The sequence below is a fragment of the Protopterus annectens genome, chromosome 7.part0 (genome assembly GCF_019279795.1).
Source record: "Protopterus annectens isolate FY-2018-M chromosome 7.part0, PAN1.0, whole genome shotgun sequence".
Classification (NCBI taxonomy): Eukaryota; Metazoa; Chordata; order Ceratodontiformes; family Protopteridae; genus Protopterus; species Protopterus annectens.
In genome coordinates, this window is record NC_056739.1 from 1,594,121,158 (window position 1) to 1,594,138,278 (window position 17,121).

Here is a 17,121-nt window from a genome sequence, read left to right on the forward strand (position 1 = left end):
AGTGAGTAATTATACTAACTGCTAGAAGGGCTCTAATAGTGATAGAAGGAAATAAAAACAGTACTAGTAGATTTGTGGTAGCAAAGGACTATAGGCAAGGGAGCAGGAAGATGTTGTTGTGAATTTATATTCCACCAAAAACTGCTATTATGAATCTTAAGATTTTTTTTTTTGGAGAGATAATTAGCTTTCAGCATGGAACATTACTAATAGGTAAGGAATGGAACTTGATTTGCAACAGTGAGGATGCACTGGGGGATCTAGAAGAGAAAATCTAACAAAACAGTATAGATTTCTGAAAAAATGTCTGAAAATATTTGGTATGGAAGATGTCAGTTCAGTAGTAGGAACTTGGACAGAATTTATGTTGTATTCCCCAACGTACAATAACTGAGCTAGACTAGACAGAAATTATATTTCACAGGAACATGTGCATTTAATTGAAAGCTTTGCCACACATCCAATAGCTATTTCAGATCAGGCACCAATAAAAAACTAAGATAAAAGTTCAGAGTAATGAAGCAAAAGTGAGACATTGGCACTTTACCACCTACCTGTTAAAAAGAAAGGAATTTAAGACATGGGTAGTGGAAGTTATCTGAGAATTATTAGGGAAGACAGAAATATCTATACAGGTTAAAGCTAGTGAATAGGATACAATGAAAAAAGTTTAAAAACAGTAGAAAAAAGAGAAAGAGCTATAGTTAAGAACTAATAAGAATTACTTAGAGGTGCAGACAAAGTTTAAAGTATTGCAGAATATGGGAAATATCACAGAATAAGAGGAGGTGCAACTACAGAGTGCTTAACAGAAAAGAAGGAAGTATCTGAATAATATACATGACTTTATTAAGATTGCTGTTAAGAGCTATTTTCTGATAGTAACTCCACAGCACAAAAACGTTTAGCACAATGAGTTAGGCAGCAGAAAGCAGAATGGGGTTTTGCCAGACTTAGGGAACCTATAAAAAGAAAAATATCCAGAGATCCTGAAGAAGTTTTAGAGGTATTTTGGAAAGTTTTAAAGTATTTGTATAAAGTACAGAAATGTAAAAATCAAGAAAGAGCACAAATGGAAATATTTATGGAAAACTTAATTATGCCAAAGTTAGAGGTAGGCAAGGCTCAACAGCTAACATTTAGATAGGTAGACTGAGATAAAAATGGTGATGTATAATAAATTTTCATGAAAGTCTTCAGGCATAGGTGGTATTCCTGTGGAAATATGGAATTTAGGAGAGAAGAAAGTGATAAAGCTCTAGCAGATTTTATTTAACAGTATTTTAAAAGGAGGAGAAGCACCAACATCTTGGAAGAAAGCTATGGTATCTGTATTACCTGAGGATAGTAAAGAGCAATCAGGCCCAGCTTTATACAGACTCATTTAAATTTTAAATCATAACTATAAGGTATATATGTCTATACTAGTCAAAATAATGGCAAAGATATTCCTAGAATTGATAGATATAGATCAGGTTGGTTTTGTGGAAGGCAAGCAAACATTTGACAACCTTAACAGAACAATGAACAGCTGTTGTTGGTGGGTCTTGATACAGAGAAAGCATTTGACAAAGTAATCTAGGACTTTATGAGTATGACAGTATAAGTATTTGTATTCCCTGATGCAATAATTCGGTTAATTATAAGGATATATGAAGGACTGGAGGCAAGAATTAAAGTGGAAAGGTTCCTCTCTGATAAGTTATTTTTGATGACTTGAAATCAGGCAAAAGTGTCCTATTTCCATTTTGATATATTTACAGCAATTGGCAAAGAAAATAAGGGACTCAGAAATGCAAGGATATAATTGGTATAGTAATCAAGAAAAGCTGGCTTTATTTTCAGATGATATTATTTTCTACCTAATAAATTCAGAAAAAGACACCCCAGTCTTGTGGAAATGTTTGAGATAGTCTCATGTCATTCCAGGATATGAAATTAATGAAGATTAAACAAAGGCAAAATGCATAAATACCCATATTTATGGGGCTAGAATAAGAAGAAGTATTTAACAGTATGGGTTAAGAGGGCTAAGAACATGCATGAAGAGACTAAATAAAAGATAATATAAAAGTTGAAAAAATGGAAGCTCTTGTTTAAGGATATGGATATTAAGCTACAAGCAGTGAAAATGTTTTTGGTCCATCTGATTTTATATGCAGATTAGGCATATTTTTATCAAACAGAGGAGAAGTTGTGGGCAATAATTAATAAATAATAGAAGGAATTTATCTGGGAGGGGAATATGGCAAGACTTAAGTGGAATATCTTGATTTTCTAGAAGGACAAGGTGGTTTAGGAATACCTGATTTGAAGGGATATTTTAGAACTATTCAGTGAAGGCTCATATGCATCAGAAAAGCAGAAGGTTATAATTCAGAATGGAAAAGGATGATGATGAAGTGGGAGGAGAGTTTGAGAAATATAGAAAGAGTGGGATTTGGGATGCACATCCTTAAGGAGAATAACAACAACCATACAGAATGCTATTTTTGTAAAGTGGCATAAAGTATTCTAAGAACTAAGCAAACAACAAGAGAATGGAGAAAGGAGATTTTGCCAATAGAGATAACTGCAAGTATGGGTACAGAAAACAGGCAACAGGGGGCTAAAATTTACTAGAGAAAACTGGAAAGGAACCAAGACATTGGGTTTAAGAGGGAAAGGTAAAAGAATGGAATGAGGTCAAAAAGATGTTTGGATTTTAGGCTAGAGTCTGCCTTCCCTACCAGGGATGAATAGCAGAGTATAGGCAAAGAGGACGGGATAGGGGAATCTTAAATGAAAGACCTAATCTGGTGGGGGTTTTAGTGAAATTTAGAGCAGAAGCTGCTGTTGAAATGGGATAATTAGTATAATAACTATAAGAATCAATCATAAGTAGTTAGAAAAGATTGGGAAGAGAGACTGGAAAAGCAATTCACAAGAAAAGAATGTGAGAACATATGTAGGGTTCCCAAGTATGCAACAAAGTCCAGACGGTTTAGTATCTTTGCTTGGAAGTGTTTGTATAGGTATTTTTATATCCCGAGCAGACTTCAACAAATTTTTCCTCAGGCTGATAATAAATATTGGAGGTATTATGGGGAAGAAAGAGGTAACTGGGAAAATGAATTTTGGGAGTGTAATGAGTTGGCAGATTTTAATTTCAGAGTAGCCTGTCAGAAATATTGGGTGAGCAAATGGCTATAACTAAGGATATGACTTTTTCAACTGGTACAGGATCCAAACTGTCTATAGACATAGTAAGGCTTAATTAAGTTTAATTCTGTTGGCTGCAAAAAAAAAAACAGTTACTAGAAAACCAAAATCAAAGTCTAAACCATCTGTATTAAAAGAATAAAATAACTGAAAGCACTGGAAGAAGAATCTTCAGAAAAGGGGATGAGCAAAATACATAGAAATTAATGGAAATTGTAGGAACAATACATGCTAATGACAGGAGGAGGAGGTGTATGGTTTAAGGGAAGGAAGTTGGACTGATGATAATTACAAAGAAAGCAAATATATTTCATGTATAATATATGCAAATAGAAAAAAAGCTAATATGTTTTGTTTTCTTTTCTGTTAATACACACACACGCGTGTGCACACACACATGCACACACGCACATGTACATACTCACTCCACCTTTCATCCACAGAAACATGCATTCACTCACACGGGCAGACAGAAACATAAACACACACACACACACACACACACACACACACGCGCGCACGCATGTGCACACACACACACATGCACACACACACACACACACACACACACACACACACACACACACACACACACACACACACACACTTTTTTCTGTTTCAGTTAAGTTATATTTTTACACTCGCTAAACATCAAAAGCACTGCTTAACTAGTATAAAATAATAGCTTGACAGATCTCTCTGTCTCTCTCACTCTCACATGCATACACTCACACAAAGACATAAACATATACACACACATTTTGCCTATGTAGAAAATCTCCCCAAACAGAAATACATCACTGACTTCAGATACAGTATATTTAGTAAGTGTGTGTGTGTTTTGCTTTCTTCCCATTGCATGGTATTTTGTTTTATATAAATGTGCAGATCTCTCAGTAAGTACAAAAGTTTTGGCTTTAGCTTCAATGAGGATAGCAGATCATCATTACTATCTTGTTGCTCTGTTAGATGTTACATAACCATTTATATCTGCCTTTTAGATAAAGGCCTCTCCTGAGAATTCAGTTCATTGATGCTAGCTTCATAGAATGACAATTTAAAGAAGCAGGTGTGCTGACCCATAATTTGACTCCTTTTTTCATCACTGCTTGAGAAAGTATGCAGTAGTCACATTTTGGCTAAGCTGTTCAGGCTTGGGATCTGAAACCTAAAGGATGCTAAAGTATCAAAATTTCCTCCAGCTGAATGCACTTTCTGTAATGGTGCTTGTCTCCTTAGTCATGATTAGTATCGAGACAATGGTATTTGTAAGTTAGTTTTGGAAGCTAGACCATCTGCTTTCTTTGTTACTTTGGTAACAAAGAAAATACAAAATACCGATTTCAGGGGAAAACAAAAGAAATGGTAATTTCAGAGTTTGGAAAGTAAAACTCTTTTTGGCTGATGTTTTACACTGCTGTGTTAGGTGTTCACAAACAAGGATATTCTAAATGTAGCAGAGCATGCTATGAAAATTATGGGTCTGTCCCTCCCCCTCCCAAGTGAGCTTTGATTGTGAACCCTTTTTGTGCTTCCACATCTTTCCCATTTATGAAACCACATCTTATGAATGACATCCTCAGAAAGACAAAAAAAAGTGTCAATGTGATATGCCATATTTTTGTCAAATAAGTTACTAGTGGCATGTTAGAAGATGTCAAATGTTATTTGAAAACAAATGCTTCCTAGATGTTTTGAGCAGAAAGCACCCCACCCCCCAGTGATACTGTTATCTTGTGCCTTCTCAGAATTTTTAACCTTCTAAAGCCCTGATTATAATTAATGTTACATGGTTCCTAGTATGTATACATTCTGAAAATTTTAATTTAAAAGGGGTAAAATATACAGATCATAAATTCTTAAGAAAGTAACATTGCTTGGAAAGTGAAGGAAATGAAATGGAAAACTGCATTCCGAAAAATAAAATACTTACCTTTGTTTGGTTTTTGGCTTTCTCTGCTTGCTTTACTTACTGCTTTTGGTCAACAATAATCAGGCAGGCTGCACAGGAAACATGCATCAGGTTATATCTATCTATCTAGGTCATATATAGTGTTGCCACAATGGCTTTTAAATATTCCATACAGTTAGGATAAATATCATGGACAATCTCGTGTTGGTAAAGCATCATATTAATCTGCTGCTGGCATGCTGCCTACACCAACATCACCATATTGCATCAGCATCACAAGTGTACATATTATCATTTTACCCACTATATGAAAAAAATAGGTTATTAATTTCATTTCATAAAGACTTGCACTTCAGAGACACATAGTACTCCAATATGATAGGCTTTAATATTATCATCATCATGTAAGAGAGCAGTGCATTTTTTGTTTGGAAGCATGACACCCCATCTTTCCTCAGTTTGGAAGATGCTTCAACTCATGAAACTCATTTCTCATATATAACTCAATGGTCATACAACCTCATGATACCCCCTTTCTTATATATAATAACTCTATGGTCATACAGCCGTGGAGAAACATAAAAAACCTAAAGACTCAGAAAACACAAAAAAAAAATATACTGACAGTAGTTCTCTACCGAGAGAGTGATCAGTGAGTCACATATCCGAAAAGTGCATCTAAGTAAAAAACCTTGCTGATGTACACTTGACTAAGTAATTTAGATTATCTTTTTCTTTTTAGATAACTCGGTTACATTTCATGACACATCTAAATATAATGGATTTTAAGGAAGACCCACACACTGCAGCAAATAGATATTTTTGTGAATATATTTATACTTTTTAACAACTGCTGCCAAGTCTTTCGCACCTTGCATAATCAGCTTCTGAGCCCTGATAATTGATAATTCCTCAGCATCAGCATCACCATCATCATTATTATCAACACCAGTAAGCTCCATACCCCCCCAAAAAAAAAATAATCTCCATGATCTCAGTACAAATGTCTGATGAGTATGTGGTGGGGAATGAAGGGACCTATATATGTTTATATATATATATATATATATATATATATATATATATATATGGGTCTACTGTTTCGAAATAGAGCAGTAGACCCTATACTTCAGTGAAAGTCCACTTAAATGAAAGTGTACTTTTGCTGAAGTCTAGTTTCCTGGGCTACCCAAAAAAAAAAACAAACACTAAAACATGTTTAAACATGTTTTTGCACAGGGGCAAGCCCCCTGCACCCCCCACACACCCCCTACTTCTCCGAGATTGCACTACATCAGGGATAAGGGAATATTCCCATTCCGCACTGTAGTGTGACTGCCGAAGTCAATGTTCAAAATTTCACTACTTCGAACAAGTGGACTCGGTGAAGTGGGGTTCGAAGTAGTGAAACTTCGAACATATTGACGGATTCCCATATATATATATATAAATATATATATATATATATATATATATATATATATATATATATATATAAAAATAGACGGGGGGGGGTAAGCTCTACTTTTCTCCATTTCCTTCTTCCAAACAAGTCCCAGGTATAGTTAATTGGGGGGGGGGGGATTAGTCATACAGTTGCTTCATATCTACTAAATGTTTTCCATTTTTGTATATCACTCAAGAACTTAAGACTGTCCACATTCTTGCCTGTATCCATCACTTCTGTCAAACACTAATACACACAATTCCTTTGACAGTTTACATTAATTCTCAAGCCTATGTCACTAGAGTTATGAGTAATGACAGGCATGCTGTGTCATTTAACAAAATCTTATCTCATCGACATAGTAAATGCTGATCAAACTTATGCAGTATATGTTTGATATCTGATGCAGTATTTACCAAGGTAGAACACATTCCCACTGCATATAAAAATAAACTGTTGCTTTAAGTTCAGTGCTCTACTATGACCCGATATGGTCCTTTTAATCTAACAATTGTTTTCCATCTTCTTATTACTATCAAAAAGATTATGTGTGACTTCTCTTTGATGAAAAAATACTTTGGGGCTGATACATGATTATAAAGCAGAACATAAGCTAACATACTGCAAGCATTTTGTGAAGGAAAGGAAGAGCTGACAGTTACATTGAATTAAAATCTGCTTGAGTTCTGCATTTTTGATGCATGAAAATTGTTCATCCTACCCACCATCTGTAATGCTGTTTCGAAATAATGCATATTCTTACATACCTGGCACCTTTAAATGTTTTAATTGAAAACACACTGGCTGCTGCTTGTCTTCTGCCTTCTAAGTGTTGTGTGAAGATGGTGTATTTTGTTAATTCGAGGACCTCAGATGACGGCCTGGATGAAGCTGTAGGGACTCTCTGCAAATGTCTCCCAGAACCAGCAGACTGAAGGTGAGGAGGTTTAGGAGGTACTATCAAAGCAAATTACACATTGGTTAACAACCTCAGCGTTTTGTTTCAGTGCATATATTCTGAGCTGCTTTTCTCCTAGGAAGTACTCCTTGATTCAGAAGGGCCGCAGAAAACATCAGAAACACAAATCCCATATTTAATAGTCTAAACTTAAAATATGTACTGTGAATTACAGCAAATTTGAAACCATTTCTCACTAACATGTTTTGAACATGCAGATCTCGGTTAGTCTAACCAATCTTAGAGCGAAACATACATAATTTAGCAACCGCCACTTGCCTATGACTTAGAGTTACATTATTTGAGAATTCAGTTACCACTTCCTTGTTGCTAAACAGGATGCAACAAAAGGACACAGGTTCTGCAGTGTAATGATGGCAATACAATATTAGATGAAAAACGGTACAGCAGAATGCTGAATGGATATGTAAGAGATGCTTAGTTTACTAAAATATATGCTTTACTGTAAAAGGGCATAGTTTGGTAAGTAACTGTTGAAAAGCTTCTAACACAACATGGCATATTACAGTAGTGAAAATTGTTAAAGGCTCATAAAGGTTTCTTTTATTTCCTGTGGTAAACTCTTTCCCACAGCTTCCTGCCTCTTTTACATTTTTGAAATCTGTCACATATTGTCATAATAAAAATGTAGCTTGTTAGGAAAAATACGCACCAGATATATAAAACATATGTATATGTTGCAATGGTCTATCAAAATAATTGTCATAACAGATACATGATAATACTTTAAAAGTGAAAAGCATAGTGGCTTTAAAGATGAGAAGTAGAGAAACAAGTCTGATTATGTGACATCTATCATCACTGCACAGGGCGTTACTTTCTTTCATGGATAATACGTAAGCAGTAACCCATGGCAACCATTACATATTTTATAACTCTGTAAAAGGCTGCACTACTGTATTACTACAATTAGCTTACAATATTTAAAGCCCTTTAAGTGTATTTATTGTTTTTATACAGTCAGTGCTTACCACATCAAAAGAAAAATTCATTGCTGTGTTTCTAAAAATATTATTCACTCTAGGCCTCTACAATTACTGGATATTCACAGGTTATTAAATTAAATGACAAAATCAGATTTTACTAAAGTACTATGCGCACACTACCCTTGAAAATGACAACATCCATAGGGTTCTGATGGTATTTCACTGTTCCAAAGTAGTCCGTATCAATTTCTAACAAAAAGTACATGATTAAGTTTTTGTAAGTTATTGATATAGGTGCCAAGCTGTCCATAAATATTTTTAAAGGGAGGTACATCATACAGAGCCAAAGATGCTGATTAGTTAGTTGAGCAGGAGGTAAGAGCAACTGTAGGCAAATTAAAAAACATGTTAAATAATAAACAATGCAAATACCTTGTTATGTATTTATTCATTCCTATTGTTTACCCAACTGGGCAAGAGGACCCTATTCAATGTAGTCTGAAGAAGAAAAGAATCAAAAGTACTGGCATAAAAACATCAACATACAAACCTATGCATGAGAATTAACACAGACGAGCTATTATACAATGAATTTGAAAAGCACAAATATATAGGTAGAAATGATGTGACAAAAGGTAATATGATATCATCATCAACTCTTTTTCTACTTTTCTACATGGGGAAGGGATGTCACGTCAATGTCGCCACTTCTCAAAATTCAGTGCCAGTCTCCTATCTTCTTCCTCTGTCATAGCTAATTGTTACAGATCATCTCTCATGTAATCCATCCATTTCTTGGCTGGACATCTCCCTGTCCGTCTTGCCTTCTTTCTGTCTGTTCTTCATATAACTGTATTTTGCTTTCCTGCACATGTAACAGCCACGGAAATATGTTCTCCTTGACCTTCTCTGCAATAAGGGCTACTATGGCTTCCACTTTGCTTTTCTCACTTCTTAATCTGACACCTGTCTCAGGCTCTTCTTCTCCACTATCTCAAGCTTCCTCAATTGCTCTGTCTTCACTCTCCAGGTATCTGTGACATATAGAAGCATTGGTCACACCAATGTTTTTGTACACCTTCCTTCTCAGATTCTTTGTCGTTCCTCTGTCACACACTATGCCTGACATGCTGTGCCAGTTGACTGCAGCACCTCTGATTCTAGCCTTCACCTCCTCAGTCATGCAGTCTTTCTTCTTAACCACCTTTCCCAGATCCTTGAAGCTGTTACATTTTACTACTTAACCTTCTCTTTCAATTTTCAGCTTCTCCTGATTTCTCCCATTTACTGTTATCATGACAGCCTTGTCAGAATTTAGTTTTTTCCCATGTGACTTCAGCTTTGTATTCTAGTCTCTTATCATTTGTTGAAGCTTCTGTTCAAAGCCTTTTTGTAGTTTGACATTGTCTGAATACAGCAGCTCTGTCCTGTTTGCTAATGTAGTCCATCACTAAGAATCAACAGTGGTGTTTTCAGAGCTAAATCGTTATGCACCTCAATCCTGATGAGAACAACTCTGTGAACCTAAAAACTGTTTGCACTTGTATCATTAGGCCCTTACACAATGCCTGCACTAATTCAATCAATGTTTCCAGAACTTTGAATCATCATAGGACTACTCAAATCAGCTTTCTTGAAACCTTGTCATAATAGGCTTTCAGCAAGTCTAGGAATGCTTAGTTGGGCTTCATTTTCACTGTTTCACTGTAAACATTGCACCAGTTACATTCTGATCTGAATGTGAACTGTTTCCCATCTTACATTCTATTGCTCTGCATATCTGTTTTTCCATCTCCCTCTCCAGCACTCTCATAGTGTGTGATAGGAGCTGGATACCTCTGCACTGCCCAAACATGTGAAATGTTCCCTTTGTTCCTGTGTACAGGCACTAGAATGTTTGTTCTCTATTCTTCTGGGATAAGCCTTTCTCTCCATACAGTGATGAGTACTCTCAGAAGCCATTTGCCACTAACTAACCCAACATCTCAATCATATCTACTGTGGCTTCAAAGCCTGCTGGTTTCAAAGACTTTATGTTCTTTAGTGCTGCACCTCCTCCTTCATTGTGTGCTGTGCATGGGACAGTACAACATTTGTGGGATCTTTTTCATCTGAAAACTGTTGGAAGTACTACTTCCATCTGCATCTGATGTCCTCTAGACTTGTGAATAGATTGTTGCTGGCAACCCTTAAATTGGGTCTGATGACTATCTTCTTTATCTTTCTTGCTTTGCCTTGCAAACTGATAGAATCAATTTCTGCCATCTGCTAAGTTACTTCTCAGAAATTGCCAGAATTTCTCAAACACCTTGTCCTTTGCAACTGTGACTGCTGTCTTACGCTCTTTCTTAGTTAAATGGTAAATGATTGTTCTTGGGTAATACAATATATTTACAATTATTTACATATAAAGGGAAGATGGTATAATTTTTTTTTGAAAACGGTATTTCAAAATATTACAAACTTTCATGAAGTGCTATTTGGTGCAATGTAGGATTAGTGAATATTAATGAATAAACATTAACTGCCTCTTGGGAAAGAATACATAGACAGTTTCAACATTTTAACATACCCTCAAAAGCTGGCCCAGTATTTGCTGGAGAAACTGAGGGATTTTGTTGGATATTGTAGTACTCTGCTAAGGAAATACTAAAATTATGATGGGAATCTGGTAGCAAAAAGGTTCACAGAGGTCATGCATTTATATATGCATTGTGGTGCATTTAATGCACTTTCCCAACCTTTTGCTTGATGCATATATCATACTGTCCTTACTAGACTTCTGATTAAATCTCAGCTTTATCAACATATACTGTAGCCTGTGTATTCTATTTCAAAAATGTGGACTTGCAAACAAATAAACCATCTCAATTTTCTTTAGGCAGAATATACTCAAATAAATCAGCTTGCTTTGCATTACTCACCATATACTATTATCTATGTATGCATCTGACACAGTGCTCTATTCTTTCACTATGTTAAATTTAAAAATATTTAGATAGTGTTATTGAAAAATGAAAGAAGTATAACATAGCATAACTATTGAGACAATCCAACTTAAAACCAAAAACAAAGGCAACGAGCTGTAACATCCAAGCCAGTTTATTGTTAGTGCTTTCGTTCAAACAGTGGATGAACTTCTTCAGACAACATATACCCAAGATTCCATGCTTTATATACTGTGATCAATTAAACAAATAGTCAATTTAAACTAAACTGAATTTTAAAAAGACAGGAGTATCTTTTGTCATATATATGAAGTTAAATTGACTTAGAGTCTTGTATATATACTAAACAACAATAACTACTGTACAAAACGCTTGATTCTGCTTCATAGTTCAATTACTTATTCATGAATAAAACACATAAAACATATAAATATAAAAATACATAAATACATTATTTCATCAAACTGAAAGCCTAAACTAACTTTACCTTGCTAAGTCTTTCAATTTTAAAATGCACTTAATAGAGCAATATTCATTAAGCCCTGGTAGAATATATGCATATGTTTTAATCTGCCAAATTAACTCTCGCTCTTCCAGCTTTAATTCCCAGGGCCCTCCTCTAATGTTCTTACCTATTTGGTCTATGACTATGTATTGAAATCTGTGTAGGGGATATTCTAATATGTGTTTTGCCAATGCATTTGTATTAGTATTCTTACGTATATAGTACTGATGCTCGTAAATCCTTTGCTTGAGCATTCTTTCAGTTTTTCCTATATAATAGCTTTGACATTGTTGGCATAAGGCTGCATATATAACCCCCACAGATTCACAGTTGTACTTTCCTTTAATGGGATAGTTTTTATTCCTTATAGTAAAACTATTGCCTATCTTTAAGTGCTGGCATTGCTGACATCTACCACATCTTTTCAAGGACCAATTGGCTTTAGATGTTAGGCTGTTCCCTTCCAGCAAACTCTTAAGATTAAGACCCCTTCTAAATATAATGTGGGGTCTCTCTCCGAATTTTTTGTTAATACTGTTGTCCTCCAAAATTAATGACCAATTTTTATTCAGAATGTATTTTATATCATTGGCATTGGTAGAATTTTTCACATCACAGCCCAAAATTGCATTGATACTATTTCCTTCCATAGTAGAATCTTCTACCTGGTCTAAATAACCCTTCCATAAAATGAGTTTAAAATGGCCATTATTCCTTTTTGTGAAGACTTCTTCAAATAGCTGTCCGAAAAGTTGCCTAGGATAGCCTCTTCTCATAAACATATTTTTCAATGTGTTACACTCTACCAGGAAATCAACTTCTGTTGAAACCATCCTGGCGGCTCTCACCAGTTGCCCCTTTATGACCGCTCTTTTTCGGTGATAAGGATGACTACTATTGAAATGCAGGAAGGCATTCCAATATGTGGGTTTTTTATAAATTGTAGTCCTATATCTTTTATTTTTTTCTGTCCTTACTCTGGCTAATTATTTAAAAGTTCCAAATTTCTTTAGCTCAAATGAAATGAATCTGAGTACAAATACTGCACAAGAAACTTGTCAAATGTCTTTAGTATCTAATCTGAAATGGTTTGACCAAAAGTTACTAAAATGTTGGAAATTGCAACTTGAAATCTCTTATTTTCAAGAGTATATTCATAATAAAATAGTGCGTAAAGGACTGCGCCAATGGCGTTATCCAGTCGGACTTATTATAAGTCTGCCTTCCATCATGAACTAATTTGCCTTTTTGACAAGCAAGGCTTCGATTTTTTGGAGGCACTCATTAAACAGTACATTTCACAAAATGACATACTACAAACTGAATTGGATGTCCTGGAACATCAAATCACCACAGATGTGGACTTCCAAAGGTATAAATATGACTATGCCCACATTTTTTCGAGCATCAATTATGCAATTACCAGGGCGGCTGAAATAAAAAAGAAGAAAATTAAAAGAGATATCAACGATTATACTAATGGGACTGCTTACCCAGCCCCATTAGATCCACCTAACTAACTTTAAAAACAATAGCATCATTGCTGAGGTTACCGTCAATTCGCAATGACCGCAGCAAGATGTATCCCTTCAGAGTAATGATGACAGCATAACACAGACGTCTCCCCCAAGACGTAGTGAACAGATCAGAGACAACCAACAGAGGGAGAATACAGAGCCTCTGAGGGGGCGAGTCTTCCACTAATCAGGATTTTTGGGCAGGCAGAAACAAACAGCAGAACCAATGATGTTATGGGAGGAACGTAGGGCAGCAACAGAGGAAAAAGACTGCAGGAAGAGGTAAATAACTCACTTCATGTTAAACCAGAAGTTATTACCAACTCAACTGGCGATTTTAATGTTTATAATCTCTCCTCTGTGAAAATTAAACGATACATAGTTGATGCTCTCTCTAAAGGGTGAACCTTTATATCAGAAAGAAGAGCAAATATGGGTAAAACTCTTATAGATTTAAAACTGTACATCCATACAATGAATTTGGCAGTTCTTTTGGGCAATAATTCACTCATGCAAAGTGACTTGCCGCTATCTAGTGTATTTAATCCTCCCATATACAAGACTCTCACTATAGTCTAACGAATATGTGAGATGGACATAAGAACTACCCTCGATAAAACACAACAAAGACATGGTAAAAGAAATATGTTTACTGAACAATTAGAGTTTCTGCACTTGTTAAAACTATGTAATGTCAGACTAATGAAGCCCAATAAAGGGAGCTGCCTCATATTTATGGACGAGGCGGATTATATGAACAGAATGTCTATTATTCTACAAACCAACAGCTATTCTAGGGTTAGCTTAAATGAAGTAAACTGTGTTTACAAAAAAGTTAAAGAAACTTTGTATGATTTGTTCTTAGGGAATAACATTAATATTGATATATACCATTATTTAAGTATGCCAGCACCATTAAAAAGAAGTTATGTACTCACCATAACGTTCCATGTTTGTAGTCCATCTCGCCCTTCATTCTTAAACATGAGTTTGGAGCTGATCCTCAGCTCCATCTTGGCCTATTACAAAGCTCAAAGACTTCTAGCTGGCTCATGGCTAGGTAGGTATCCCATGGTGCACCAGTACAATTCCCAGATTTTGTTTGCTGCTAAACTATAGAAGGACAGAACTAAAGCTATCCAGAAAGAACAACAATAATGAAAGGTCTCCACCTGTTATGGAAAAATTATCCTGTCTCCAGATCCTTCCAGGATGGGGGTAGGAGGGTGGGTTCGTAAGAATGAAGAGCGAGATTGGCTACAAACATGGAACGTTATGGTGAGTATATAACTTCTTTATGTTCTGTAGTCCTATTTCACCTTCATTCTTACATATGGGACAGTGTCCCTAGCACCTTATTCTTGGGTGGCTCACAGAAAGATACTCCTGAGTACAGTGGGGTCAAAGGAGGCTCTACCCCTAGAGGTCAGGTCCAATTTGTAATGAGTAATAAAAGTGTGAGGGGTAGCCCAGGCTGCAGCTGCACAAATATTATCAATTGGAACCCTGGCTTGGAAGGCTGCATATGTAGACTTGGGTCGTGTAGAATGAGCCTTAATCTTGAACGGCAAAGGCTTTCCATTGGAGGAATAAATGAAAGAGATACAACTCGAAATCCAATTCAAAACAGTCACTTTGGAGACCAGGAGACCTAATCTGGAGTCAGAGAAGGATACAATCAATTAGAATGACTTCCTGAATTCCTTAGTCCTGTGTAGATAAAACCGTAAATGCCTGTGAACATCCAACTGATGAAATCTGTATTCTGCTGCACTGGAATGATTACAGAAGAACACCGGCAGCTCTATAGTTTTGTTCATGTTATTATGAGAGCACACTTTAGGGATAAAAGATGGATTTGTGCGAAGAGATACTCTATCTTTGTGGAAAATCAGATAAGGGGGCTTGATAGACGGTGCTTGCAATTCTGATACTCGTCTAACGGATGTGACGGCTACTAGAAACAAGGTCTTCCAAGACAGAAACTTCAACGGGCACGAATGAGCAGGTTCAAAGGGGGGAGGCATAATGTTCGACATGACAAAGTTTAGATCCCAGGAAGCTACCGGTTCCTGAAAGGGAGGTCTCAGCAAAGCAGTACCTTTAAGGAAGGTTTTACACAATCTGTGTGTCATCAGGTTAGACTCATGTAGACCCAAATGAAAATTTGATATTGCTGCCAGTTGAACCCTAATTGTGGCAGCAGCAGATCCCTGGTGAAAAAGTTCAGACAAAATTCTAAAACCACTGGAATGGATGGGGTGTAAGGGTCAACATTCCTTTCTTCAGCCCAGATAGAAAACCTTCTTCATTTGCTAGTGTATAACTTTCTAGTGGAGGGTTTATGAGAAGATGTGAGAATGTGGGTCACAGCGGGTGAAAAATCATGAAGCCTGATTAGGGATGGAACTGAAGCAACCATGCTGTCAAGTTGAGAGAGTGGAGGCTGGGGTGAAGACAGCCTGACATGTGTGTCAAGATATCTGGCACTGGGTCCAGAGTCCATGGATCGTCTAGAAGATGAGGCCTGAGAAAGGGGAATCAAATTTGACAAGGCCAGTAAGGAGTGATGAGAATCAATTTGCTTCCCAACAGTTTTGCTTTCTGAATCACCTTGAATATGAGAGGAAAGGGGGGGGAGCATAAAGGAGACCCAGGGGCCAATTGTGAACAAATGCGTCTCTCGGTGACTCCCCCGGAGGGGGGAATAAGGGAAAAGTAGCTGCTGCATTGGGAGTTGATTGGACTGGCGAAAAGATTGCGGCAAGGCTTTCCCCATTTGCGGAAGATCTGTTCCGCTATTTCCTGCTTCAGAGACCACTCGTGAGGCATCAAGATTGCTAGTTTGTCGGCTATCATGTTGGTTGTCTCTGAGATGTGCATTGCCACTAGAAAGTGCTGGGAAGATATAGCCCATTTCCAAACCTGAAAAGCTTCCTGACAAAAAGGGTAAGATCTGGTTCCACCTTGTTTGTTATGATACCATACAACCAACATGTCTAACTGGATTGCTATCATCCCAAGAGGAAGAAAGTCGTGAAGTACTTGCAACGCCAAAAGCACCACCCTCATCTCTAGGACAGTAACATGCAGGTGAGCCTCGTGATCTTGCCATGTGCCTTGGACAGTCCTGCCTAGATAATGCCCCCCCCTATCTGTGAGGCATCCATGGTCACAGTAGCAATGGGTTGGCGAGGAAGGAATGGAGTGCCTGTCGTTAGTTGGTTGGGTTGAATCCACCAATAGAGGTCCTTTTTGCAAGACTCTGTTAATATGATGTGGTGGGATAGAGGCAGTTGTTGAAATGACCACTGGGACGATAGAAGCCATTGAAGAATTTGCATATGCAATCTGGCAAGATGGACTAGCATTATGGTGGAGGCCATGGTCCCTAAGAGTTTCAGCACTGTCTTTACCTTGACTTTTTGAAGGGGAAGTAGACGAAGAACTTGTATGAGGTTCTGTGCTCTTTCTACAGGAAGATGAGCTAACATGGTGACTGTGTCTATTTCTGCACCTATAAAAGTCACAAATTGAGAGGGTGATAAGGCAGACTTTTCCCAATTTAAAGTAATCCCCAACTGGGCACAAAGTTGCACAGTAGAATCTCTGGTTTGAAGGAGTAGATGCCTGGTGGGGGCGGTCAGCAGCCAGTCGTCCAGGTACGGAAACACTTGGAATCCTAG

General features: G+C 36.9%; 1 protein-coding gene across 2 annotated transcripts in view; it reads right to left on the bottom strand.

Annotated features, from left to right (window-relative positions):
• FGD3 (FYVE, RhoGEF and PH domain containing 3) overlaps positions 1–17,121 on the bottom strand; it is a 1,715,774-nt gene that overhangs the window by 1,621,127 nt on the left and 77,526 nt on the right. For both annotated transcript variants that reach the window (XM_044078146.1, XM_044078147.1), the window contains exon 3: positions 7,328–7,517. In XM_044078146.1, coding sequence (XP_043934081.1) covers positions 7,328–7,517 — 190 coding nt within the window. The remainder of the gene's footprint in view (positions 1–7,327; positions 7,518–17,121) is intronic.